Source organism: Odontesthes bonariensis, chromosome 16, assembly GCF_027942865.1.
Source record: "Odontesthes bonariensis isolate fOdoBon6 chromosome 16, fOdoBon6.hap1, whole genome shotgun sequence".
NCBI lineage: Eukaryota > Metazoa > Chordata > Actinopteri > Atheriniformes > Atherinopsidae > Odontesthes > Odontesthes bonariensis.
In genome coordinates this window covers 5,759,891-5,787,757 of record NC_134521.1, presented here as the reverse complement: position 1 = coordinate 5,787,757, position 27,867 = coordinate 5,759,891, and the positions used below count along the sequence as shown (strand labels likewise).

At 42.3% G+C, this 27,867-nt stretch overlaps 3 protein-coding genes and 1 non-coding gene across 4 annotated transcripts; 2 read left to right on the top strand and 2 right to left on the bottom strand.

Annotated features, from left to right (window-relative positions):
• Window positions 1-558: 558 nt before the first annotated feature.
• medag (mesenteric estrogen dependent adipogenesis) lies at window positions 559-3,416 on the top strand. The gene is made up of 5 exons (XM_075487497.1): window positions 559-990; window positions 1,828-1,964; window positions 2,264-2,379; window positions 2,499-2,666; window positions 2,768-3,416. Exons 1-5 carry the CDS (start codon window positions 791-793, stop codon window positions 2,780-2,782), a joined length of 636 nt encoding a protein of 211 aa, XP_075343612.1. The 5' UTR covers window positions 559-790; the 3' UTR covers window positions 2,783-3,416.
• alox5ap (arachidonate 5-lipoxygenase-activating protein) lies at window positions 3,082-6,906 on the bottom strand. The gene is made up of 5 exons (XM_075487498.1): window positions 6,662-6,906; window positions 6,486-6,567; window positions 4,461-4,531; window positions 3,644-3,725; window positions 3,082-3,546 (listed from the first exon to the last, which is right to left on the bottom strand). The coding sequence occupies exons 1-5, from the start codon at window positions 6,732-6,734 to the stop codon at window positions 3,384-3,386; spliced, it is 471 nt and encodes a 156-aa protein (XP_075343613.1). The 5' UTR covers window positions 6,735-6,906; the 3' UTR covers window positions 3,082-3,383.
• Window positions 6,907-11,028: 4,122 nt separating this feature from the next.
• Window positions 11,029-11,100, top strand: trnae-uuc (transfer RNA glutamic acid (anticodon UUC)). Its single transcript has one exon. It is a non-coding gene; the product is annotated as a tRNA-Glu (tRNA).
• A 493-nt stretch (window positions 11,101-11,593) lies between these two features.
• uspl1 (ubiquitin specific peptidase like 1) lies at window positions 11,594-27,230 on the bottom strand. The gene is made up of 9 exons (XM_075487496.1): window positions 26,800-27,230; window positions 25,131-25,287; window positions 24,379-24,501; window positions 23,401-24,283; window positions 22,844-22,954; window positions 21,662-21,791; window positions 20,216-20,341; window positions 15,707-15,867; window positions 11,594-13,833 (listed from the first exon to the last, which is right to left on the bottom strand). The coding sequence occupies exons 2-9, from the start codon at window positions 25,254-25,256 to the stop codon at window positions 12,113-12,115; spliced, it is 3,381 nt and encodes a 1,126-aa protein (XP_075343611.1). The 5' UTR covers window positions 25,257-25,287; window positions 26,800-27,230; the 3' UTR covers window positions 11,594-12,112.
• Between the last annotated feature and the right edge of the window lie 637 nt (window positions 27,231-27,867).

Here is a 27,867-nt window from a genome sequence, read left to right as displayed (position 1 = left end):
TCAGTAACAGGTCTGACTCCTTTAATAATATTATTATTAATTTATAGCAATCTTAATGTGATAGTAAGTGGGCAATATGTGAAATCAGTTCAGAATAAAGGTGCAAGCTGCTCTCCAGTGTGCCACCCTGTATTGTGTGATGTATCGAGAGTTGCATTGTGCATAATACATTTGCTGCATGTAGGTGCCAATACAGTGATGAAATTGATTAATCTTTAAGTTCTTGTCATCTGCCAATGTTGGCTAGTGCTTAAACACTGAATTTAACTACTGTGTCGTTATGGCATAAATAGTGAAGTGAACAGCTGCATTTACGTTAAGTAGCCTAAATCAGTAAAAGTATCACAATGTATTTCTAACACAGGAATGGCAAATTAGCGAGCAAGAAAATGATTAAATAAATAAATAAATATGCTGCGAGTTTAACCCCCCCAATGGTAGACCCAAAGTTACGCCCTTGGTGCCTTGGCACCACTAAAAATACCCTAGCCTCGCCCCTGTCACAGAACACAATTACTTCGACGTTTGAAAACGTTTTCACAATGAAAAATAGATCCATCCAAATCAATTGACGACCGAATTAAAGGAGAGAGAAAAAAGGCAAAGCACAGCCTCATTCGCCCTGAGGGTGCTTTACTTTGGCTGAAACCATCCGGAAGTCACGTCAAACGTGACAGCCTTGACAGCACGTGAACTTCATAAGAGCTCAACATCAAATCGACCCAGCAAACAAACCCCAGCAGCTGCTGCAGCAGGAGGAGAAGAAGAAGAAGAAGGAAAACTGGGAACCATGACGATAAGCGCAACGAGCAGCGGCCGCGTCAGGGTGACAGAAGTCGGGGAGTTTCTGAAAAATCCGCCGGAGGGTTTCTCCGTGGAGACTCTGGGTTCGGGTTACCGAGTCCGCTGCAACGCGGAGCAGAACCTGGTGCTCATCGACGATTTCCAGTCCTGTGGAGGGAAGGTCGTTTTCCAGGACTCTTTGGGGAGGTGAGAAACTGTTGCAAAGGCACGCACGCACGCACTCATTAACACTCAAACTACCGAGGCAGTCATTTTGACTGCTTTCAAAATTTGGAGCGTCATAACTTGGTTTAAAAAAAACCTATGTACCAATAGGAGCCTGACTTTTTCTAAATATGTGTATATTTTATTCTAACATTGTTTTATCATTCAAATTTCAAAACAGAAAAGAGATCTGAGTATTACTACCTCCAATGACCATAGCAGTCAAATTGACTGCATGCTTTTTACATGGGGTATCATATTTTACTATTTGCTACATTTTCCCACTCTTTCCCCTGCTCTATTGTCTGTTTGTTTTTTATGCTCTGTGAAGCTAAAACCTCGTTATAGCTTCACTCTAAACCCTAGAGAGACAAAAAAAAAAAGACAAGTAGAAGAAAATTACAGTTCTGGAGAATCTTCCCAACAAAAGCAAGGTGCAGCTTCATCCAGTATATAGCTGGCAAACCTGATAAATTTGGTATCAAGTTCTGGCTTGCTACTGATGTTGATACCAAATATATACTGAATGCTGCGCCACATCTGGGCAAAGATGTGGTGTTGAAATTGTCTGAGCCGTTCCTGGGGAATGGGAGAAACATCACCACTGATCACTTCTTTACTTCCCTTGAACTTGCCAAGGCACTAAAGGCCCAGAAAACCATCTGTCATTGTCAGTCATTTTGACTGCTATGGTCATTGCTAGTTGCAGAATTCTGGTAGGCCGAGTGTTAATGATTAATGAGTTAATGACTCAATAATGATAACTGTGTGCGCATCTGAACTCGTGCTTTTTTTTCCCCCATGTTTTTTTTTTAACAGAAAAGTAAAAGTGCACAACTTGTGGGACTATACCAGCGTGAGAAAGAGTCTGGTGTCGAAGAGAATCTATCTGCTGTCGTCTGTCTGTGAGGAAAAGCTCGCAGTGACCAAGACAAAGGAAGCCGGGGGCTCCAGAGGTATGTGTGCACGCCAGATAGTGGCGCAACCAGTCACCGAACCACCACTGCTGTTTTTAGTTTGCACAGAATACTTTGTGTGGGAGTCACTGTGTGTTTTACAGCTCTGGGCGCCAGCTCCGTGTTTTGGTGGTATAAGGTGACTCATGCTGGCTTTTAGACTCGGGTCACTTGTTGGGTGGGGCAGGCAGATTATAATGATGGAGCAACACTGAGGTCACGTTAAAAAAAAAAATGTTCTGCTTTCGCCCCCCTCTAATGTCTAATTCTCGATTTTTTTTTTTAAAACCCTGTTTTAGTGCTGAAGCAGTGCGTGGTGTCCATCGATGGCAGTGACCCTTTCATCAAGTGGCAGTTGGAGAAAGGCCTGGACTGGACCATCTCATCTGTGGCTGGAGAGAGCTACAGGGTGGATGTAAGCAGGACCGTGTGCTGTCTCTGTTTGTGTCACTTGTATGAGCTCTAAATGTACTACTGGTCGAAGGGGAGGTGCTTTCAAATTTGGTTTTAAAAGCGTCTATTTTCTTAATTCAGATTGACTTGACCGAAGCCCTGGAGAGTTTTGCTCCTCAAGACATCACGACTGACGACCCTGAGGAGGTTAAACCCGTGTGGGGGGACGCCTCCTTCTCCCTTAAGTACTATTCCGATGCCCTCTTTGACTTCCCCCACTGGTTTGGCTTCAGCAAAAGAACATTTAAGGCAAGCTATCTGTTGTTCTCATTTCATGTTTGCAATCACCTGCCCTTTTGTTGGTAGGCACCTGTCTAACGTGCTCTCTCCTGTGTCTCTTATCATTAAAGCTGAAACTAACATGAGCCAGCTGCGGATGAAGAGGAGGGAGAAGTTTGAGTGTATTTGCTCAGTTTTCAGTGGCGTCGGTCGCTGCTTCCTCGAGGAAACTGGGAAAAAAAGGACTTGTCTGTTTGATGGACGCTTGGTTGTACAAGCATCCTCGCAGATGGAGAGCTCTCAAACCTAAGGGGGACTGCCGGGGCTTCGCTAAATGTGCTGTCGGGTTCCAGATTTCCCTGCTGTTCAGTGGGGGGCGAAAACCCAATGACGGAGACGGAACAGGAAATTCTGCAGGGCATAATAATGATCCAGACAAATGATGTGTATTAAGAGAAATTTTTACTTGTAAATATTCATTTACATCACATGATTTCATGCTGAACTGGGGTTGAAGGGTGTGAAAATGATGCGACTGTGACAAAAAAGTTGTTTGACTTTTGTGCTGAAGATGACGTTTTTGTTTTTTTTTTCTATATGAGAGTAACAAATTGTATTATTAATGTTTACTGAACTAAAACATAATAAAGTCTTTTACATGGGGAAAAGAAAAAAAAAGAATTGATTTTTAAATGAACTGCTTTAATGAACTGGGTTAAAAGCGGGTGTGTCATGTGACACACTGAACTAAGGGAGCAGTAGAAGAGCGGATGCAGCACTGGTGATGGTTTCTACGTACTCTTTGTAGTCGCTGCCGAAGAAGCGTCCCAGCAGGTAATTGAAGATGCCCACAAAGCACATCAGGGACAAGAAGCTGATGATGCGTTTTCCAAACAGGTAGCCTGGGGTGCTACACAGAAATTATTAAAGAATAGAATAAAAAAAATCTGTCAGGCAACTGCTCCTAAACTCATTGACTCCAGACGAGTTACTCAGCAGAAGGTTACCTTTGAGAGGTCTGTCCCAAGTATCCAATAAAGTACTTCTGCCTGACCAGAAGGTAGATGATCCCAGCAAAGGCAGCAGGGGCTTCAGAGGAGAGAAGAATCGAGAATTAAAAAAGATTCAATTTTAGTGAACCCTGCTGCAGAGCCTTCTGAATTGATAGCACGCACCATATGATCTGCTATAATCTCTATGAATGACTCCATTTTTATTTTTCTATGCTGTTTCAATGTGTGAAGAGACGGTTACGGTTAAGTCACTCACAAAATGATTAACACAACTTTTGTTTGAATGACTAACGTAGGTTAAACAAATATTAACAGGAAACCTGTAAGTGCCCTAAAGAAAACGTGACGTGAAGTGGGCTTTGCATGTTTCAGTGTGCAGAAAACACAGAATAACCGATTTTTAGAATAATTCTGTGCTGGAAAATAAGGACATTTTGTGTTTATGTCAATAAACTTTGCCGGGAGCAGTAACGACAGCAGTCTATCAACAAATGCTGCTATTTTAAACAGAAAGTTTGCATCTTGTTGCCCCTCCTGCTATGCTGACCTATCAACAGCTGCAGTTGGCAGCAAGGATAAGTCTTAATTGTTGTTTGAACCCAGCATTGAGGCATGATTATTATTCATGGTTTTGGGGGAAAAAAAGTAATACACACTGATGGCTTAAGGCTGGATAGCAGAAAAAGGATGTGAACTTGCTGCCTCTCAAAAACAGGTAAAGCAGTGCAAACATCTTGACCTGAGTTTAGTTTACTCATATGGGTGTGAGAGTCGATACAAAAGTGTGTCTGTCTGAACGGTTAATGATTACCTTGACTGAGACAAAGCCCGGCACACCACATCACTGCCAGGAAAGTGGGATAAGCATCCATGCAGTTGCGGCTGCCAGTAAACAAGAGTTGCCATTAGCACATTTCAAGGAAATCACCTGAAATACGACTGAAGCAATCACAGATCAGTTGCACACAGCGGGCCTATGTGGTATACAAGGACACGTTTGGCAACTTTAGAGCAGAATTGACTTAAAATGAATAGGAAAAAAAAGTCAAATCTTATGAATGTAAGAGGGCAATGAGCTACAAAAACCCAGAAAGAGAGAGCCAGGAAAAACTGAGCCCGCTCTGTGTGTCAGCAGAGACTGGCTGTTGCAACCAACTGCAATAATCAGAACAGCATGTTAAACAAAGCCACGCCGCGCAGACCTTTTCCAGTCGCACGTGTCGGGAAAAAACAAAAACACCATTATTTACAGGCCAACTAAGTAAATAAAGAAGAGAAAAACATATTGTTATATGTTGAAAAACTGTTTGTTTTTTTATCCAAAACCCCTGGAAAGAAGAAGTCACTCTGTGTGAACAGGCCACATTTTCAGCACTTAAGAGAAAGATATGAAACATGAGAAGAGTCAGATGCAATAAAGAACAGTCAGGGAAATATCGAGAAAATATTTGCATTGGTGGCTTCTCATTGGTTGGATTCTTTTTTTTTTTTTTTCAGATTTCCCAACATGATAAAAAACTTCACGCAATGCAGACAAGCTCGCACGAACGGAAGGCATCGCTTTGGCTGAGGGAATGTGTTACAGGGTTAGCATATTATTTTCCTTCTTCTGACAAGGAATCGACTAAACAGTCAAGAAAATGATTGTGCTCAGGATCTGGGGCAGGGCCAAAGGTTTACCCTGAACAAAAATAATCAATCCGAAGCACTGCTGATAAAAAAAAAAAAAAAAGCATAGGAGTGGTTTCTGGCAAAGTCCATCTAAAAACCAAGCCTGAAAATGGCTGTGATTAAAATTCATTTGTAAAAACGTCACAATGCACTCCAGCCACTTTTTCCTTTCGTTTTTTTCTGTTTTAAAGGTGAGCATTTGGCATCGCTTGACGATGGAAACAGCAAACGAACTGAGCCCATTGTGACATCAATCTGAAACACGGTGGCAAAACTCACTCTCGACACCAACATGAACAGCTCCAAACTGTCACGAGACGTTTGCAACACTGCCTAACCGGTTAGCGCTTGTAATTACGTTTTTGAAATCATATGTAGGAGACAGGATGTGGTTCGGGCATTTTCTGTTAAAAACAGGAAGAATGTTGCCTCTTGTCGCCTGACACACCGAGTGGACTTAAGACCGGGATGTTAAAAACCACTTGCAAATACTAGATTTCAATTTTTAGCTGGTGCCAGTTGGCAAAAAACTAATGTGAAAAGCAAAGCGTATGCAGCATGAACAGAATATTGTATTTCTTTTTATTTATTATATTTTATTTTATCTTTTTTCAAATCTGTGGTGCTACAATTGTTCTATTTCATCGGTTTCATTCCTTCTCTTTACAGGCCTCAAATTTCGCCCGAGAGTTTATTTGATGAACCAGACCAGCAGTTTTGTAGATGTTCTATCAGCTCCGTCCTTCTGTTTTATAGGTTCATTTTATTCCTTTTAAAACATTCTGTTTTTATCTGAGCAGTCAGTAACTCTAGTCCCACTGCGGTGACGTATTTAAACCAAGACACCAGTTTGAAACTGACTGTGAAATAGGCGTGCGGCCTTTTCTCTCCCTCCACTGAAGGGTGATTCAACGACCTGTGATGTTGAAATTACACATTCATTTTCTACACTTTCAAACAAGCTTTCTACCAGGATTTTCCCCTCATCTGTGTGTTCAGGCAATTGAGGACTGCCTCTCAGCGGGATTCATAGCTGATGGAATATACATTTTAAACCAAATAAAACCCAAAACCTTCAGGATGAAGTATAGGTAACACAGGGCACATGCATTCTTTCACCACTTTGAACAGTCCATTAGAGGACGGTTAAATAAAGGGCACTTACTTGGCGCAGGACACTCTCTCAAAGGCAGACGCGTGGGTGTTTTTGCAATTGCATTCCCTCTCTACCTTCTGAGCAAAAAAGACTGAAAAAAAAACACAAATTAAGATTTTTAAAAAAGTAACAATCAGATCCTTCATGAGAAGTTTTAGAATGTTTTTTGTCTCGCTTTGTCTCACCGTTCTGGAGAACGCTGATGAGCGTGACGACCACCAGGAGGTAGATATTTTCCACCACCTTACAGGACTCCATGACTGTCGTGCGAGCCGCCGGGAGCAGGTTGATGCTGAGGCTGGGGGTGACAAAGCTTCCCTTTCACATACAGAAGGGCGCCGCTGAAGTCAGACGCAGATTGTAAACTTGATAGCTCTCTCTATGACAACATGTACTCCCTATTCCACCTCCATCCAACAAACACGTATAGTTTGTGGCTTCCTCTTTATGTAAATGATGCTCTGGCTTAATACAGAGGGGCGCAAACATGTTGTGTGCAACTTCCTCTCTGTGTTTGGGTGACACTTTCCAGACTGCACACAAACAGCTTCATTCTTTTCAAACTTTTTTTCTCTTGTATATGACTGAGCCAGTCGGCCTTTTTCATGAAAGTCTCATTCATTAGTTCAATCGTTTGATCAACTACACCGCTTTTACTACCAAAAAGGACTGCTACCATCAAAGTGACTGCCGCAGTGGTGGAAGAGCACCTTTCTCAAAAGTCAAATGAATCAAACCGCGCGATGCAAAGTTACACCACGTGTAAAAAGTTTTGCGTTTATAGTTTCCAACTCACAAAGACACGTGCAGCAAGTGTGTGGAATATTGCCTGGATTAACCCCCGGTCTGTAATCTGCGGGGCGCCAAATGTAAAAGTTTAGTCAAGAAGCTTACAAATGTTGAATATTTATCTCAAGCTCCTAATATTTAGCATCATTTCCCTCGTATTTAAGATGACAACAAACCTAAAATAACACCGCAAACGTACTTGTAAACATGTACAGAGCTCAAATACAAAGCATACGTTTAAATGTAGATATAAAATTTAGATTTAAATATTGAGATGGACATTTTATGTCTTGGAAAATTGAGACAAATGTTCAAAATTTGTAAGCTAAATCTTCCCAATTGCATTTTTTACATCTGCCGCCCTATAGTAATCTTGTGTAAGATGCGACAAGCAAGAAAATGTCTCACACAATGGTACATGATTAAAGGGGAAGTTCATTTTTTTTAAACCTGGACCTTATTTTTGGCATAAAATACGTTCATCTACTCGCCGACTTAGTGAAAGTCGGCGTCCTTTGGAAGATATTTAGATTTCTCGAGATCCGCGTATATCCGTATAACGGGAGAGAACAGGGCATAGACAATACAGCCTCTAAATAAGGCATTATCTGTCTTTATTTCACCAATTCTTTAAGACCAATGAATGACTGAAAGCGTACTATTGCACTGTTAGCTCATAGCTTCCATGTTGTTGTTATCCGGGGCTTAAGGGGGCTTAAGGGCCGTGTATACTCTCGCAGCAGTGTGTCGCAGTGAGCTTGTCGCAGACATGACGCAGTTATTTTTGATTTATGCCCAATTTTGAAGCGCGGTCTGCGCTATGTTAATTCCACACCACAACGCAAGAGGGACAATCACGAACAAGCTAGGATTGTGGGTGTGGTGGGTGGCGTGTTTCTCTTACGGTTACGGAGGTCATTCAACAACAATGGCGACTGGACGAATGCGCACTTTGATTGAGATGTAGCTGATCGATCTAGAAATAGAAGAAATATTGCTACTACTGGAGCTGGCAGAGAGGCGAAAGAATCGTCACGGTTAGCACGGTTAGCGTCACCATTAGCCGGTTAGCAAACCGGAAATACGCATAGTGTAGAGCGGATGTAGAGTTGACCAATCAGAGGCCTCCTTTCTCTCCTCCCTGCGACGATATCTGCGGCACTGTCTGCGGTGAGTTACAATTTTGGGGAGGTGCACCAGAGTGTCTGCGTAAGGGGGGGGCATGTCTGCGTTAACTGCGACACACACGCAGACGACCTGGTTTCCGACTATAAACCGCCCTTTAAGGGGGCTTAAGGGGGGCTTTCCACACACATCTCTAGTGGGATGACCTCATCGTTGTGCGCCGCTGCAGCACAGCTCATTCACTCCGGTAAGGACGTCCATTGCATTCAAAGTCATCGTCGTCAAAATCTGATAAATGTCCTGCCATGTTGCACAAAACTAGCTGTGTGCAAACTCTGTGTGAAGTAAGCTGACTGTCACAGAGCACGGAGTAAATAAGCTGTGCTGCAGCGGGGCGCGTCGATGACATCATCACACTAGAGTCTAGTGACTAGACGCGTGTGTAGAAAACCCCCGATAGCTCGACAACATGGCAGCTATGAGCTAACACTGCAACAGTACGCATTTATTCATTCATTGGTCTTAAAGTATTGATGAAATAAAGACAGATAATTCCTTATTTAGAGGCTGTATTGTCTATGCCTCAAGAAATCTCAATATCTTCTGAAGGACGCCGACTTTCACCAAACTGTTATCAGTGAGTAGATGAACGTATTTTATGCCAGAAATAAGGTTCAGGTTTAAAAAAACGAACTTCTCCTTTAACAATCTGGAGTCTAAAGGGCAAATTAGACTTCTGCAACTGCGCACATCATTTGTCGCTTGGGTCTGGTGGTGAACCAGTTTTGCTGTTATGCATTTGCGCCCTCGGTCTGGAATTTCAAGGGACGCACAGCAGTTTCCCCCCAAAAGTATTCGAGAACTCGCGAGAATTTCGGTGGGCGGTGACGAGAACTTCGGCGGCGCCGGCGGAAGTGTTTATCTTTCAAAACAAAAACGGCGTGTATGCAAGATATGGATCTGGAGTTGCTCGACATGGAAGAAGAACAGCTTCTTTTATTGGAGTTGGCGAAAATGCAAAGGAGGAAGCGTAGGTGGTCACACAGACAACCGGAAAGGCATACCAAGGACCAATCACAGCTGCTTTTTGTCTGCGCACTTCCGCTTGAGATCTAAGTGGGTTTTCGTCCGTCCGACTTGTAGTCAGGATTTCTTTGAGGTGCGCGACGACGGGTGCAGACCCTCTGCGCGGGGGGCGTGGTCTCGTGGTCGAGACAGATTTGACGGTTGCAGAGGCTATGCGTCGAAAGCATAAACCGCCCTTTAGAACCCCCCCGTCGGGATTTTTGACACTTCTCCAAAAACACATCTGTAACTCTGTGTGTTTTTGTCATTCAAACATATAAGTGACACCATTAAAAACCTTGAAACTTCTACTTTTCAAATATATTTATTGAAATAAACTATATAGCTGGCCCTTTTTAAAGAGAGTGAAAAGAAATCTTTGGATTTTCTGTAGTCTCTGACTGCAGCAGCCTCCTAGGCCACACCTATCGCTATTCACATGTTAAGTACCAGGTGAGAACACGCCCCATTCAGCCAGCATAAACAGACAATTATCACATGGAGAGTGACAGGGGGGTGGGGGCAATCAGGGGTGTTACACACCCATCTAATTAGTATTCAACTAACAGAGACACTGCCTTGAGTTACAATTACTTTTTTACAGTTTGTGTGGAAACAACAAAACATTTCTGACTGCACTTTTTACTTTTATGCAGCCAACACTTTTGTTTACAAGGTTCAACCTTCAAAAGTCTTGGCTAGATATATTTATAGTGTGTTTTCTTGCACTGTTTGAAGACCTCTAAAACCTATTTTTTGTACAGTTGTGTTTACCCTCAATTTAAATAAAACTTGTTTGTATTACATTCACTTCACTCTCATATTATTTTTTGTTAGGCTTCTCAGAATACAACCATATGTGTCACTTTTGCATAGATGTTTACAGTTAGTTGAAATGCTTGAAAATGTCAAGGTGTTGCAAACTGCCTCAAAGTCTCTGAAAGGCCTTAGACTCTTCACTCTTCATTCACTACCAGCTTGTTGTGAGTCACAAAAACAGGCCTTTTTCCTGACTTTTGGCCCTAGTTATGGTCAAACAGCACTCCCATGTGCCTTTGAATGGTATTGCAGCCTCATTGTTCTTAATATCTCGTTAAACGAATGAACCACTTTAAATCAAACACACTGTCTACAAAATGTTTAGTTTTTTATGTTATGGGCTAAAAATTTAATAAAAATATGAATAAGAATAAGAAACGTGGCCTAGTATACCACATAGGCCCGCAGTGTGCAACTGATCTGTGATTGAAGAAATAAGATTGGCATATTTATCGAAATGCGAAGAAAAGCAAATGCGTTTTACAGATTAAATTTACACGTGGTTAAAAATCTACGATTTGAATACAGTAACACAGTAACAGTATTTATCAATAAAACCAATAACATTTCTTACTTTCAATTTACCATAGCATTTCATCACAGATTAGGTCGACTTAACGACTCAAGGTTCAAGAACCTGTCCAAAACAGCAGTGTTGTCCGGACAACCAGTTCTGGTATCAACAATAGAGTAGTTTCCTTTCCTACGTCATTCAGTACTTCATAAACACTAATATCTCTGTCCAAGATGCAAGTCCCATATGGTCTAGCGGTTAGGATTCCTGGTTTTCACCCAGGCGGCCCGGGTTCGACTCCCGGTATGGGAACAGTATGTTTTATCCGAAATAGCTTTGCCTTTTTCTTACTATTAGCACGTTTATAACCACTTACTTACAAATCCTTTCACAAAAGGTAAATGATGCACTGGACCGGCCATCTTGTGTAATGGAGGAACGGATACTTTTGATTATTCGCTGTGGCAGAAACAACATCCGCATTTGTCTGACAAATTTTTGGCTACATATCTGTGTATTACCTTTGTTTATTGCAACTACTGTAATTCTATTCACAGCTATGACAAACTGAGAAATGAGACTAAACGCATGTTATCCAAAATAAGGGACGATGATTCTCCACTCTGCAAATGTTTCAGACAAGCACCAATATTGTAAATTACTCCAACTATTTACTAGTCCATTTGCCTTTATTTATTTATTCTATTCTTACACTGTAGATCCACTTTGTCTGTTTATAAAAGTTTAGTATTAGCAATTGGAAATATTAACAAAATTGCAACAAAGAAATACCCATTTGAAAGAGTTAAGTCAATGCACAGTGATGATTTTAATACAAAACAACTGATAAAAATACCTCATTCCCCCTGGGGTAAAGCCCATAGACATTTTCTCCTGTTTGTTGTTTCATTCATAATTCTGCTATTTTGTACAACAAAGCAAAATCATCAAAACGTTTCATGAATGACAGTAACATTTTGTTAGTCACAAGAAAAACAAACAGCTTCAACTGTAAACAGAGTACTTCTGCACAAGATAGTTACTTACAGTAGCTATGAACAAAGTGCTAAATTGTCAAAAAAGAAATAACACAAAATAAATAAAAGGTAGCTGCCAAACTCTTCTTCCCCCCCCCCCCCCATGGTTCAACATAGTAGCTTAAACATCGTCATGTTGCGAAACTTAAACAAACCTACATTAACTGCAAATGTACCAAGGAACAAATGGAAGATGGCTTAACAATTCCCATAATGTGCTTTTAAGTCTGCAGACGACATCCAGCACCACGGCCTCATATCAAATGCACACGTCCTTCCATTACGTGTCAGCCGCTTTCAAAGCACTGCGAGAAAAAATCTTCTAGGAAGTTTTCGGTGTCGGGCCCATTTGCGCCACAGTTATTTTGTGACTCTAAACCAGCAGCACTGACGACACAGTCAAACTGCCCGACTCCGTCCTGCCCGCCAGCGAGCAACTCTAAGAAGCCCGTGCTGTCCGGTGAAAGGTTGCTGGCTGTCGTCGAGGGCGACAGCAGGTCGGAAAGGAAGTCGTCGCAGGCGGAGCCGTCGTAAGTGCTGGAGGTGACGGTGCTCGGAGAGTTCAGATCGGTGCTGTCGGGTTGGAGACGGGCTCCGCCGCAGTTCCCCAGCAGGTTATTCAGCTTTGCAAGCTTCTTCTTCTTGGCTTTAAGTTTCTTTATCAGCTTGTACCTGAGGGCTTCGGTGTCGCTGAGACCCGGGGGGCCTTTGGAGAGCTGGACTTTGGAGAGCTGCTTAGCTCCAAGCGCAGGAGGCGACGCCCCAGAGATCACTGTGGCGTATGTCTGGTGTTTAGAAGCGATTGGTTGAAACTGTTTCGATTTGCCACTGAGGAGTGCAGGGGGCGGCAGAGGACTTTGGATGTGGGCGCTCTTTGTACCAAATCCTCCGTACATTTCCGCAGCTTTCGGTGGAAGACCGTCACTCTCCTCAGTGCTGAGCTGCGGTTTGGGGAGTCCCACAGGAACCGGCTGTCTTTTGGCAGGGTTGGGGGTGGAGTGAACAGGAGGAGAGGACTTCATTCGTGTGTCTGCGGGGGGTCTGTGGGTGGGTGCAGGTGCTGCTGTGGACGTGTGAACTTGCTTCAGAGGGTGTTTACTCAGCAGGTAACTCCAGCGAGAGTGCTGATCAAATGCCGACTGTTCTGTGGGACTTTTCTGGCCGACGGGGTGAGGTGAGGCGTCAGTGGAAGGCGGGGGAGATGCTTGCTGTGGCGTTTCAACGGGTGGCATGTTGTCCTGATCAACAGAACTCACAGATTTGTAGCCGACTGCTTCACAGGGCTCTAAAGGTACAGGTGAGCTGTGTGAAGCTGCCTTTTTACCCCTCCGCACCGCTTTCTCTGTGCGATTTCTTCTCCCTCGTGCTCTTTTGGCACCGGGCACATTCGTCGGATCACTACAGGAGCCATCCTTCGAGTCGGTATCCGATGAGCTGGGGATGGTGGGAGGCTCAACGTCATTGCTGCACACGTGGCTACCTGCTGCGGGGGAGGAGCCATCAGGTGCGGAGTCCATCTTTTCGATCCCCGCAGGAACACTGGAGTCCTGAGTTTGTTGGTTGTCGTGTGAAGGTGGCATTTCTGAATCAGCTTTCAATTCCACAAGCGTGAGTGTGACGATGTCGTCGTGACTCAGGCCCTCAAAGGTGTCGAGCAGCGTCGTGGTACCTATCGATGTATCGACACTGGCTGCGATTGTGGTGTCCATACTGTTGTTGCCGTCTTCTCCCGAGAGCGCACAGACTATGTCCGAGTCGTTATGAGTCATCAGAAGAGACTGATCTGAAGTCCGAGCCAACGGTTCATCTGCGTCGACATTTAAACTCGGGGTCCCCTTCTTTTCAGGAGGGGGAGATTCAACATATGTGGTGGAGGGAGAACAGATGGAGGGCTCTGCATCCTCCTCCACCTCCCAGAACACGACGTGCATCTCGTGAGCCGGGATCGGGAGGTCTCCATGGGCCTTACAGTCGGGGTGTTTTAAGTCGTCATATTCAAGCCACGATCCTGAAGGAACAAGCACAACGATACACGGTTACAACAAGAAATGTAAATCCTATATGCGTTCTTCCGTTCATTTAATCATTTTAGACAATTTATATTTTTAGCCCTTTTATTATTTTATTTTATTTTATGTTCTTAGCCTTTGGAGTTTTATGTTTTATGTCGCTCGGGGCTGCGATCGGCTCTGGCTGGGATGTCTCTGACTCGTGGCGAAGATCGGCTTGGCCAGGTGGGGGGGTCTGCGGCAGTGCTCCACTGCTGTGGGCCCCTCGCTGGCCTATAGCTTGGTGTGCGCCCCGGGTGGAGGCGTCCTGGTCGTGGGTTGTGAGCAGCACCCAGTGCAGATGGCCTCCTGTGATGGTGTTTCCTAACCTGGCTCCTCTGTATTCAGCCACACGTTTCCAAGTTTATTTCATTTTATTTATTTTATTTGTGTGTGCGCCCATGTGTCTCTGCTTATGTGTGCATATGTGTGTTTGTGTGTATGTGCTAGGGTGGGGATGGGGGCTGCTTTTAAACATGTATAGCACTACGCATGCGCCGGTTACCGGTTTCAAGGTATACCACGGTATTAAAAAGTCAAGGTTTCAAAACCACAAAAATTTTGTGTCATACTGTCCTTGCGGTATTTTTTATTTTTTTAAATTTTTTATGCACCTCTGCTTGCTGTGAGTGACAAGCAGGCACCTCTGCAGTCCGTACGATGGCTTGTTTTTAAATACATACATTCAAAATACACATTTCAGAGCTGTAATCCCAATACCGTGAAACCGTGATATTTTTGCCTAAGGTTATCATACCGTCAGAATCTCATACCGGCCCATGCCTTTATAGCACTTTGTGCTACATTTTAATGTATGAAAAGTGCTTTGTAAATAAAGTTTGATTTAATTTGATGACCCACTGCAGGGCCAAGGTGATCCGTAATCCATTCACTAATGATCACAGAAATATACGGTCAATAAACACTGGGAAAAAAACGAAAATGCAACACTGGGACCACGGGAACATTTGGGCCCAAACACATCCAATGTCTGAAATCTCACCTATCAAGTCTTTAAATGACAAAACAAGCCCTAAATAGTTTATTCATTTTACACTACATGTGCTGTCCAGCAGAATGTGCTGTTGGCACTGCACTATAGCCCCGTTTCCACTCTGCAGTCCGGTACGGGTCGGTTCAGAACGGTTCGCTTATTTCAGTGTTTCCACGACCACGAAAGCGTACCGGTCCCATGGTACCCGTTACCATGTGTGTAACCCTTCTGCTTGGGGTACCGAGCACACAGGACCGGCTCCAGGCTCTGCTCTCCGGTGTTGGTGAGGAGGCTGTGCAGCGGGAGCTCGATGGTGCTGTGCCAAACCAAAACGTTTTCCAGCTGATTGCCGCAAAAATGGCAGAGAGTGGTTTCAACCGGACTGCGAGCCAGTGTCGCATTAAGCTGAAGAAGCTCAGAGGTGGTTCCAAATTACAGATGTTATTTGTTATCTGTTATTTGTTATTTGCTATTTATGCTTCGGCACACACTCTGCCCACCCGAGGGTCCCCTTTGTACAGTGGGAACGCAAGCTGACCCCAAAGCGTCCCGACCCGATGTGACCTGAACCGTACTGACAGTGGAAACGAGGCTTATGTGGAGTAATAAAAGCATTACTTCACCCGACTCGTAGATGAGCTAGACTTCTTTTTAGCTTCATCAAAGCCGTTGTTGTCAGTCAGTTATGTTTTGTGGGGAAAAAAAACAACTATTTACATCCTTGGTCTGGTAAATTAGTAATGATTCCAATTACAGGATTAAATTGACTCAAGTTTAGCGAAGCCAGCTGTTAGTAAGGCAAATTAAAGCCAAGGCAGAGTAAGTCTTAAAGTACGTACCGTCGCCATTAGAAATCCAGGCGACAAAGTGCTTCAGTTGTTGGCAGTACTGTATGACGGTAGTGACTGAGTAGCGTTTCCCTTTGAAGTTGAAGGTGTACATGCTGACATCATTGTCAGGAAGCCCCTCCACAAAATGCAGCGCAAACACTGGAGGCACCCTATACAAAGGCATAAAGCAAACGTGGTTAAAGACGTAAATAAACAACGAAAACAACAACAGGAAACGATAGTAAAGTACATTATAAAAGTATATCGATTCACCTCGGCAAACACCGCTTTTTGGCGAATTTATTCGATATCTTTGACTACAAATGCAGTGAACATTCTTTTTCACAAGACTGTTCTGAGCACAACCCCTGGTAAACGCTATGGAATCACACTTAAGAGGATTAAGTGTTAAATAAGATTGATATATAGGTTTTTCCACTGGCTCGGCACGGCACCGCACGGTTTGGTTGTGTTTCCATTAACCGTTAGCCTGGCTGACGCGTCCACAATCTCGATGAGATGGTGGTCTGGGAACTAGGTGTGCGTTTTCTCGTATTTGAGGCGTGGTTTACGAATGCCTAGAGCCGTTTATTGGGCGCTACGAATGTCTATCAAATGACGTAAGGTTCTTCCCATGCTGCTTTGCGCACGATTCATAGCCAATTGTATCACTTATACCAGATGACGACAGAAATTCGACGAGGAAGAAGAAAAAAATGGAAAATAAAAGTAAACTTGCGCTCTAAGCTACTTAAATTTAACAAAGTAGGCCTATATGCTATATTCTACATGAATTTTTATGTTGTAGAGTTGTGAATTTATTTTAATAATGGAGAAATTGAGCAGCCTTGCTTTGTTGTCTACAGTAGTAGATCAACCCTCATCTTACTTTGAAGCTCCCAGAAGTGACGTCAACGAAGCTTTAGCAGCAGAAAAGCTATCAGGCTTGTGTTGATGATAATAATAAACTCCTGAACTATGTACAAACTTCCAAATGCATCGCTTTGTGAGTACAGACCATATTTGTACTACTGTAGAAGTTTGGTGTCATGACATGTGATTTTAGTGTGGTAATTTTGGAGATACTGCCAGGGTCCGTTAGCGCTTGTACTAAGCTATTTGGGATAACTCGGTAACTCAGCTGATGTTCAGCCAATATCGGAAAAACTTCGGGTGGGCTACTTTGCTGGATGTCACGGTTCAAATGACCCTAGGGTGAATCTACTCCGAAACACTTTCTAAGGCTGCATTGAACGGTAACGTTGTGTCCGCTGTCATGTTGGATTAACGCTCTACAAGCTTCGGTGTAGAGCATAGACGTCGTCATCGTCTTGCTGCGTGCCCCCCCCGTTCTGTGATTGGTTCCCAAACTCTAGCAAAAATAAGGGCGGTGGTTTCCAGGCTGACTTTGCAGTGAGAATGAAATCGAGCGCAAAGCAGCATGGGAATTCCCAGGCTAATTAACCGTCGTAACACGGCTGGGCGTGTTGCTGCTCACCCTGTGGCTTTTTGTCGCACAGAAGGCAAGAGAAGAGAGCCAGAGAAGACTCCTGGCCGCCAAAAAAACAAAAAACAAAACTGAAAAGTACTGGAGAGTTTTGTTACGAGCTTCAAAAAGACGACATTTGGAGGTAAGCTAACGGTTGCTAACGCTAGCTTTTATTATCCGCGTTATGACGCTTCCAGTGACGACACTCCTCGCCCAATCAGTGGAAGGCAGTCGGCTGACGTCACGTTTTAGTAACGCTTCGGCCCGCTTGCAACCAGGGCTGAGGCGATACGGAAAATCGTCCCGGTTGCAGGTACGGTGTGCTAGTGGAAACACGCAATAGCCGAGCCAAGCCGAAGCGAGCTAGTGGAAAAGCGCCAAAAGATACGGTGCAAAACTTTATTCCGTAGTTAAATATTTGGACTTTTGGTGCATTTTTGCTATTTTATCATCAGATTATGGGAAAAGAAGAAAGAAGAAAAAAAAAGAAAAGGGAATCACCTTGCATGACTAAAACAGGGTTACAGTGGGCTAAAGAGAAGCAGTCATGAGCCGCTTTCACACACAAACTGGTGTCCTGAAATGTTCTCGAGGCGTTCCGGAGCGATGTCGTGCGAGATTGAGCGATCTGCGCATGCTCCTCAGTGTTAATTTAGTCAACCAGGACGATGACGAAAATATTTCGTTAACGCCCCTTTTTCCCGTGACGATGACGCACAAAATTGCTTCCAGAAAATAAAAATATGACGAGAATAAAAAATGATTTTCGTTAACGAGACTAAGACAAGACGAAATTTACAAGCCATGGACGAATGGACATTAAAAAATTTAATTGTTTATAATTAATTTGTAATTGTTAATATAAGTGTTTCTTGAACTTCATAGAAGATTACGCGCTGTTGCCCTGTCCCTGCACGGCGCCTGGCCCACAGAACATTAGTTAGCTAACTAGCTCTGACAGCGTCACGCTGAGGGTGTTATTTGTCGCCCATATCAAAACAATTGGAGAGAGATGCTTTTACGCACAGAAGCTTTTGGAAACATTGGTCATGACTGATCATTATATTGAATTGGTTATTTTCCGACAAGCATGGTGAACAGCACTCAACGTTAACATGATCAGAAGAGTGTCAGAATCATAACAGTTAGCGTAGTGTGTTCGGACAGTGGGATAATGACAAATACACGTCTGCCTGTGTCGTGTTGATCAGAATATTTTGGCGAGTAAAATATGGTAGTAGATTTGCCAGACAAGAGCTAGCTACTATGAGAGTGGCAAATACTGACCGAAAAGTAGTCGAAATTAGATGCATGTGGTGTTGAAATTGATTGGGTATAGTAGTAAAGCCAGTCATGATCAACCTACCGGTAACTAGCTAATGTGTGTGTGTATGTGTGGAGAAGTTTTTTATTCTGTACAGTGTGATATATGTAAAAAAGAGAAGCAGTGTGTGGAGAAGTTCTATTATGTGGTGACCTCACAACTGAGGTCATTGTGTTTGGCAACAAAGAGAAGAGGTTTGCTGTCAGTAAACATCTTGAGTCACTGTCTCTACAAACTAAAGACCAAGTCCGGAACCTCGGCGTGCTGATAGACTCAGACCTGACCTTCAACTATCATATCAAATCAGTCACCAAATCAGCCTTTTATCAACTTAAGAACATATCCATAATTAAGGGTTTCATGTCCCAAACAGATCAGGAGAAGCTGATTCATGCTTTCATCTCCAGCAGACTTGACTACTGTAACGGTCTTCTGACTGGACTCCCCCAAAAGAGTCTCAAACAGCTGCAGCTCATTCAGAACACTGCAGCCCGAGTTTTAACCAGAACAAAGAGATCACATCACATCACCCCAGTTCTCAAGTCTTTACATCGGCTCCCGGTCAGATACAGAATAGATTTTAAAGTTCTGCTGCTCGTCTACAAATCACAGAATGGTTTAGGTCCAGAATACATGAATGACATGCTGGTAGAGTATAAACCCAGCAGAGCTCTGAGATCTACTGACTCAGGTCAGATAGTGGAGCCCAGAGTTCAAACTAGACCCGGTGAAGCAGCTTTTAGCTGTTATGCTGCACACAACTGGAACAAACTACCAGCAGAACTGAAATCAGCCCCAACTGTAAGCACTTTAAATCCAGGTTAAAAACATTTCTCTTTTGGTGTGCTTATGGTTGAGTTTATATTTTTCTTTTTCCCCTCTTCTTTGATTGCTTTAATTTTTATTCTATTTTTTTTTCTCTTTAAATTGCTTGTTTTTATGCTGCTTTATGCTGTTCTTTTAAATGCCTTGTCTTTACGTAAAGCACATTGAGTTGCCTGTGGTATGAAATGCGCTATATAAATAAAGATGCCTTGCCTTATGTACAGTGTTGACTAAAATGACTAAAATTTGACTAAGACTAAAATTGATTTTCGACATTGTGACTAAGACTAAGACTAAATTAAAAAAAGATGACGAAATTAACACTGCTCCTCAACATCTCAGGGGTTCGTGTGTGAATTCGGCTACAAACTGTGGACGAGGTCACAGACAAGGCTCCATCCAGAAAAGCTGATCGGTCAACTGCTGTGCAACACAGTTGGAACCCGACTGATTCACACCTCAAAGAAATCAAGCCGTCGTCAAAGCTAAAAAGAGGTGCAACAAAGTACTGACAGATTTTTTTTATGATCACAATTCCTTTTTTTTTTTCTCTCAAAAGTGAGCAATTCCTTCATTTTTTCCCCCTCAACAACATCTGAAAAAAAATGTTTTTAAAGCAACGATTTAATGCCAATTCAGACAAAAAAATACATTTAAAGTCAGCCAGCAGTGAAATCTGCATGTAAGGAGCCAACGATAAGACTGAAGAAACAGCTCTTATGAATATTCTCCATTTCTTCAGAGAGAGCTGAACACGGGCAAATGGACTCGTTGCTGCAGATCAGTCCTCTTGTTTTTGTTTTAAGTTTTATTTTATTTCTTTAAAAAAAAAAAAACACATCATCGAGATGAACCTTCCGAAGCAGAGAGTAGCTCTTACCGCTCCAGCAACATGGTCCTCCTCTGATTCTTCTGGGAACACATGTTACATGGGGCAAAATGCACTGCATGCAGCGGGTGCCAGTCAGGCACGATGTTTGTGAAGGTGGGGAGAGTTTTCCTCACGCTGAAGGAGAGGAGAGAGAAAAAAAAGACTTCAAACATCTGCAAAAGTACAGATTTCACATTTCAATTGCTAACATGTCAGCTGCTGGTTTTGGACCAGTTGATATATTGACGCTACATTGGAGTCTTACACCAGATCCTCCCACAATATCTACATTCATAGCACTACTACATGACCAAATTGTCACCAAAGGCATTTCAGTAGATTCAGAACCTCTGTTTGGTGCATGTGCCAAGTCACTTTACTTGGCAGGTGTTTTTTGTGATGTAACGAAAGACAAAAACTTTTGGAAGTCAAGCCATTATTAGAGATCAGTCAACAATTCACTATTCAGTGATTAAGGTTGTGTTTGGAAAACACATTAAGGCAATAACAAAGTCAGCCTACTATCACCTTAAGAATATATCAAGGTTAAAGGATCTGATGTGTCAGCAGGACCTGGAAAAACTAGTCCATGCATTCATCTTCAGTCGGCTTTATTATTGTAACAGCATTTTTACAGGGTCTGCATAATAATTTATTTATTTATTTATTTTTTTTAAATCAGTTAGACAAACGCAGCTTATTCAGAACTCTGCTGCTCGAGTCTTCACTAAGACCAAAGAAGTGGACCACATCAGTCCAGCTCTGAGGTCTTTACACCGGCTGCCTGTCCATCAGAGGATAGACTTTAAAGTTCTGATGCTGCTCTATAAAGCTCTGAATGGTCTAGGACCAGAATACATCAGTGACCTCCTGACCCAGTATGAACCTTCCAGACCCCTCAGCTCATCTGGAGCCGGTCTTCTACCAGTTCCCAGAGTCAGAACCAGACATGGAGAAGCTGCATTCAGCTGCGTTGGAATAAAGCTCCAAATCTGAAGCTTGAGTTTCAAAACTTAATCATATTTTAACAACTGATTTCATCTATTGTTCTTATTTCTTTCTTTTTTTGTTTACCATTCAAATCATGCTTTTTATTTCTACTGTTTTAAGTGTCTCTGTAAAGCACTTTGAATCACCTTGTTGTTTAATTGTTCTATACAAATAAACTTGCTTTGCCTAAAGTCCAGGATTTATCAGACAAAAACAGCAGTCTGGCCTCATCTTTGCTGTATTCAGCAGTATATATATATATATATATATATATATATATATATATATATATATATCTCTTCTCAGCATGATTATTATAAAAAAAATGTGTCTGTACTTTTAGTCTCTTTACTGTCAAGCTTCTGACTATGCAGGTGAAAAGCTTTAAAGCACATTTCAACAAAGGCAAAACATGTTTTTTTTTTTTACCTCGGCATGAAAAGATACATAAAAATCATCACCTACCTTTCTTTTGTGGTGACTTTGCATTTGCTGCACTTGAATTCCCACTGAAAAGTCGACTGGAAGAGATGCTCCACCCAAGAGTCCATTGTGAGCAGAAGCGGCATGGCAAACACCGGAGTTTCCTTTTGACCTGAGCAGCGTAAACAGACAAGAGGTTAGAGCCTCGTTACACGCTCAAGTGCTGGCTGCAGCAGCACCTACGAGCCCTATTTTCAACTCATTTCAAAGAACTAATCCGTGGAAGAGATATAAGCTACAATTTTGTTATAATGTGGAGCTTCAAACTAAAAAAAAAAAGAAAAAAAAAATCCCTGGTTTGCGAGTCTAGACTAGTCACTTTCTGATATTATCAGGTGATGATGGCTGCTTTACAAGTTCGGTTACAGAAAACAAGCCTCAGATACAAGTACAATGACTCACTACAGTTGCACGCAAGTGAGAGGCCAAGAAGATAAAAGCAGGATAAGCGTCATATTCCTCGAGGAAAACAAAACAGAAAAACATTTACGGTAGTTTAAGCCTTTGTTTGTCTGAAGACCTTAAATAGAGCAACACTATGCAGAAAGCATGTGTTTACGTTTGAAAGAAGGAGCTTTCTAAAACATGACAGACTGCTCCTTTATAGGTCCCCTTTTTTTTTGTCTCTAATCTGTGGGCAAAAGCTTAGTACAAGGCCTTATGAAAATTAATATTCAAGAACAGAAGGCTCGAGGGGCCCTGGGAGCACTTTTGTGTTGTGTGGCTGAGTTTGAAAAGCATTCTCTCAAGACATTTCGCTTGCTCTCCGTAGCTTGGCACTATTTGCATATTGCTTCTGAACTCTGTTTCCCCCCCCATCTGTGCTGATGGATTCAGCGAGGCTAAAGAAAACGTTTGTTTTATTTTTTTATTAGTTAATCAACATGTCAAATTATAAATAACATTAAGACTGTTTAACCTGTGTTTTCTAATGTGGAATGAATGAGCAATTGTGAAATGATGGCTCTGCTACTTCCTGGAGCTCCGTGCCAAGCTGAGAAAAAGGAGGGCAGAAAAAACAGGTTTTTTATTTTATTTTTGGCAATAGACTTGCAAGTCACGGCCTTAAAAAGACTCGACTTTTGAAGACTCGACTCTGCTCTGGAGGTCATGCCCGAAACATGCGAGCTCATGACCTGCCGCTGGAAGAGAACCCGAGCTTACCCAGTTTGCAGTGCAGTTTGGGCTGCAGTAGTTTGAACACCGACATCCTGAGACTCTGCAGGGCGACGTTGGCCTTGTGCAGCACACGCCGTGGCACCCTCGCAGCTCCATCTAGTCAGAAACAACTTCAGTTGAGTCAAAACCAACCACATAATCTTTAACAGTGTTAACCGAATTCATATTCATCAAGAAAATCAAGTCATGGTTAAAATCTTGGGGCTGAAGATATTAAAAACTGCTGACAACACTTTGTGCAAGGCACAAGATACCACTGCGGACAAAACAGTGAGAGCAACAAGGTGGCTGAGCCCTCGAACCCAATAAAACCCGAAGAGTCCTTTACATGTGTGCATGTCCCCACTTGTGTGACATCATGTTTTAAAGGGGATATATTTAAGATTTGCGTTATGTCGTGAATAAGAATGAAGGAAATAGGAAATTCATTCTTCGTGACTTTTGACGCAACACAAAAAGAGGAAAATACGTGAAATTCTTCAACAGATTTGACATTATATCACACCAGCACACTATATAGTAAGTTATCTTGTTAAACTTACCTTGGCCTGTCTGTTGGTGCTCCTGGATGGAAGCACAAATGTCTTCATATCCTTTAATCAGCTGCCACACAGACGAGCGCCGAGGCTCATCCTCAGGTTTACACTTTAGGCTCTTACAGTTCACCAAAGCAGCGAGCAGTGAGTCCAGCCAACACAGGTTGTCCCGGTTACTCCAGAATAGCTGCTCTGGAACAGATACAAGGTCGTCCGACTCTCCGACACGCTTGATGCCGTTGGTGTTTTTACATGGTACCTCTGCAATCGGGGATTTCTCCTCTGTCTGCTCACCACACAAGGTTGATGGAATATTGATAGAGGTTGAATTAGTGTCCTGGCGGGAATCCATGCTGTTCAGCAAAGGAAGACTCCTACATATACGGTCATTCTCTGATAGACCAAGCCCACCGGCATGAGGAGAGAGTGCAGGCTCGTCTTTATCAGTCACCCACAAAACTTCTGACGAATTCCTGACTGAGGCCAAGCATGTCGGTGGAGCAGGGTCAGCCGTATGAGTGGCACTGCCTGAAGTCTTTTCTTGAACAACATCCTCATCTTGTAGTGAAATCCATCCCGTTGTCTCTACATGTACAGAAGCGTTGTGGTATCCATTAAGCTTTTCACTTCCAGCGTAAGGTGTTGCATGTTGGCCATTTCTGGCAAGGTTTACAGCACCGTGCTCTGCTGGGCTTACAGGTGTGCCAGTAGCATTCTGCGACTCAAAACCATCAACTTCACTTGACCGCAGGCATTTGGGCGGTGGAACCATCAGCTCTTCCATCTCCAGCGCAGGGGCATTTTTTCTTTTGTTTCCAACAGTGGGTTCCACGGGATCCAGGCTAGCCAAAACATCCTCCAAGGGCCGGGTGACCAGCGGGAAAAGGCACTGTGTGGAAATGAGCACAGGCAAGTTAACAGCAGCTGGCCAAAAAAAACCAACAAAAAAACCTCCACGTCTCTAACAACAGCAGTCAGACTCACCTGTGGGTTTGTGCACAGGGAGATCGACTCCTGGAGATTGATATGGTAGGAGCGCAGAGCATAAGCGAAGCCCTTCGTAGTACACCAAGGACAATACTCCAGTGAAGCAGCTCTTTCCTGAACCTACCAAGCACGTGGCAAAACACAGTTTAAATCAAGACCAAAAACATTTAGAAATAACTGAAGACATCAGGAAGTGAAAAAGAACATGGAGTGTTGAAGAAAGGTATTAAATGTTTGACCTTTACACACAGTGTTTTCACCCAAACTTATGTAATTCCCTAGTTCCTTTATTGCTGCCAGCTACATTGGTTTTTTTTTTTTATATCTTTACAATAATATCTCAACACTTTAAATATGAAGGTTTAACTTGATTTACCTTGCTTAAGTGTGAAGCATACATGAAAAATTTAGATCTGCTCGGGTAAGGCTTGTGTTTTAATGCTTGCATCTATCATTGAGAGTGTCAGTGAAGCCGGACGAGAAGTACATGAAACTTAGAAGCAGATAAACACTTGTGGGGAAGAAAAAAAACAAAAAACACAGTATTACATTGCTTTATGACAAAACTAAGTTGACAACCTTCGATTCTGGACAGCATTTACGCAAACCAAAATACTTTCGCCTTTTACATCCAAAGATTTCCTTTTGTTCAATTTGGATTGGTACTGCCCAGTCACAGTATTTGTTTCAAATATAATTCAGCTTTGCACAAGTGACAACAAGGAGAGGAAAGCATGAGCTCAACTGACTTTTCCCAAATACCCCGCCAGCGGTGAGGCCAAAGCCCCCAAACCAGTGTCTTCACCAGTCATTGGCAAGCAGCTGCTGGTCTCTGGGTCCAAGGCTGTCCGGTGCCATTCAGAAAGTATTACCATATCACTGCAACGCCGCTCACCTCCAGAAGGGCTGAGGGGAGGGAAGTACAGCACCACAGAGGCCATGTTACAATGTTACGCAGATAAACAGATAACACTCAGCTTTAGCTTTGGTTCACAAGCTAAAGCTGTGATCAGACAAGGCAAGACAAACTAAAATGTAAAATATCTGAAATGAAGTTGGAGCTATGACTCTTTCACAAATCTTGCTATTTTAGGATCGGATCATTTCAGCCACTGAATTCTTTTCAGCAGCATAATCTGCTAAGTCAAGTGCATTCCAACAAAGAAGTGCTCCTTTCTAGAAAGACTAACATACATTGCTAAGGGAAAACTGAAAGAATTTGTTCATCTTTGGGAACCATACATGAGCATTATAGAATCTGGAATGTAATGTATTTATTTATTTATGTTTGTTTATTTACTTATTTATTTTAAAGGGAGATCGTTATTACATTGAAATGTATCTGTATTTCAGTTAAGAATTTTGTACTTTGAGTTATTGATGTTAGGAGGATTGTGCAAGTTTAGGTATGTGTGTGAGTGATACTGGTTCTGTGACGTGTTGTAGTCACAGTTCAAGTGTTCTAAAAAGTAATAAAAACCCAATAAAGATATTTGGAAAAAAAAAAAAAAAAGAGTGCTCCTTCATAGTTCTAATCTTGGTCAGATTACAGTGTAAGCAAAATGCAGAGCCATGAATTCAATGACTAGAAGGTGGTTGGATTCAGAGAGCATCATTTAAGTTAATTCTAAAATATTTGTCAAACTAATAATTAGCACAGGCTTCTTTTCTTATGCTCCATTTCGGGGGGACGGGGGGGACGGGGGTGTCGGTCGGTCGAATATATTTTTTACAGAAATGACCAAATCTGCAGACTCCTGTAAACAACATCGCTGACTCCGTTCTCTTATGTTTCTGTGTTTATATCAGTGCTCAATTCGCTATCATTATTTATTTCCAAATGCGGTAAACAGTATTTATGAACCCCTCATTTCAGCGTGTGGTCAAAGGCTTTCATTCAAGCAACATCCAGCCGCTCTTAATGACAGTTTTCCCCCTCCGTCACACAACCAAGCAACTACCATAACAATTATTTCTCTGCAGGCTCACAATTGAGAACTCTAGGCAAGCTTGTTTTTTTTTTGCCATCTATCCTGAATCAATGCATTTAACTGTGGCAGCATACAGAAACATACATACATACATACATACATACATACATACATATGTGATGCTTAAAGACATGTTTTAGGATAGGATTTGTTCAAGACGATTCACAGGAAGACACTCGCACCAAGTTTACGGGGAAAAAACTAATGAAAGCACCCACACCAGAGGAGCCGATACATCAATTAGAAGGTATTCTAACTTGCTGAAACAAATTTAAACGGACTAAACCAAATTTATTCAAATACACCCATGCATTAACTACAAAATTAGCTTATCCACCTAGCATGCTAATATATTAGCATAAGGTCAAGCAATAACTTGAGTCGCCAACATTTTTTTATTACTTTCATTGAACAAAACGATACTTACCGAAACTCGCGTTAAATTAGGTTTAGAACGATGTTGATGGGCAAAATCCATTCACGCATAAATGCATTTACTGTCGCCGGTGGAGCAGGTCCATGTGCATCTTCTGACGGGTTCGTGATAAAAACGTTCTATTTCCGGCCGCCACCGGTTGTGCATCAGCCTTTGTCTTCCCCACTTGTGAAAGAATGTTTCCACTGGCCCCCATTTGATCATTCAAGGGAACTGCAAGTGCCTGTGCTCCAGTTATTGTTCATGTTTGCACTGTGTTAGTGCTGTACGTACAGCGCATCAAACCAGTGCTAACCGGTTTCACGTGTTTCTCAAAATCTCTGTCGCGTTTATTCACGTTATGAATAATTACTAGAATTTCTTTAAAGTAATAAATCTGATTAATGATTGTCATATTTATATAAAAAAAATTACATTTAGCTTAAAAATATATATATTTGACAGTATTGTTGACTAACTGTATTGTTGAAAATAGGCTATAAATATGCTGTTTGAACACTTTAAACACGGTTTTAAAAATGCCCCATAGTTATTATCATTCATTTTTGTTGTTGTTGCACCTTTGTTGAATGAAAATTTACCTTAAAAGTGGCACACGCTGTTAAACAGACTTCTCAGATTAAACAGACTTTCACTTTGGTGAAATAATTACAAAAAACAAACAAACAAACAAACAAGACATTAACATTAGACCAAAAACAACAGATTAATTTAACAGATGAGTGAGATAACACATAGTAACTTGGCCCATATCAACTCTCTGCTTATCTGATTTTTAAATAAGAATTAATATTCATTATGTATCTATTTACTCAAAATGGATTTTTGAGAAAGGTTTGGATGGGATGGGATCTACATATGTCCCTCCGTCTATTTCTAATATGGCACTCACAGCTCCATAGTGCCCTCAGCTTCCCCCCTCCACCATACACATTAACAGACATGCACAATCACACTCATCTCCCTCCACCCAATCCCGCCTCTTGCATGTGCCCTCCTCCCATAAGCCCCTCCTGTATCTGCTGCTCTCCTGTCCTCTATTTTCCTCTTGATGACAAA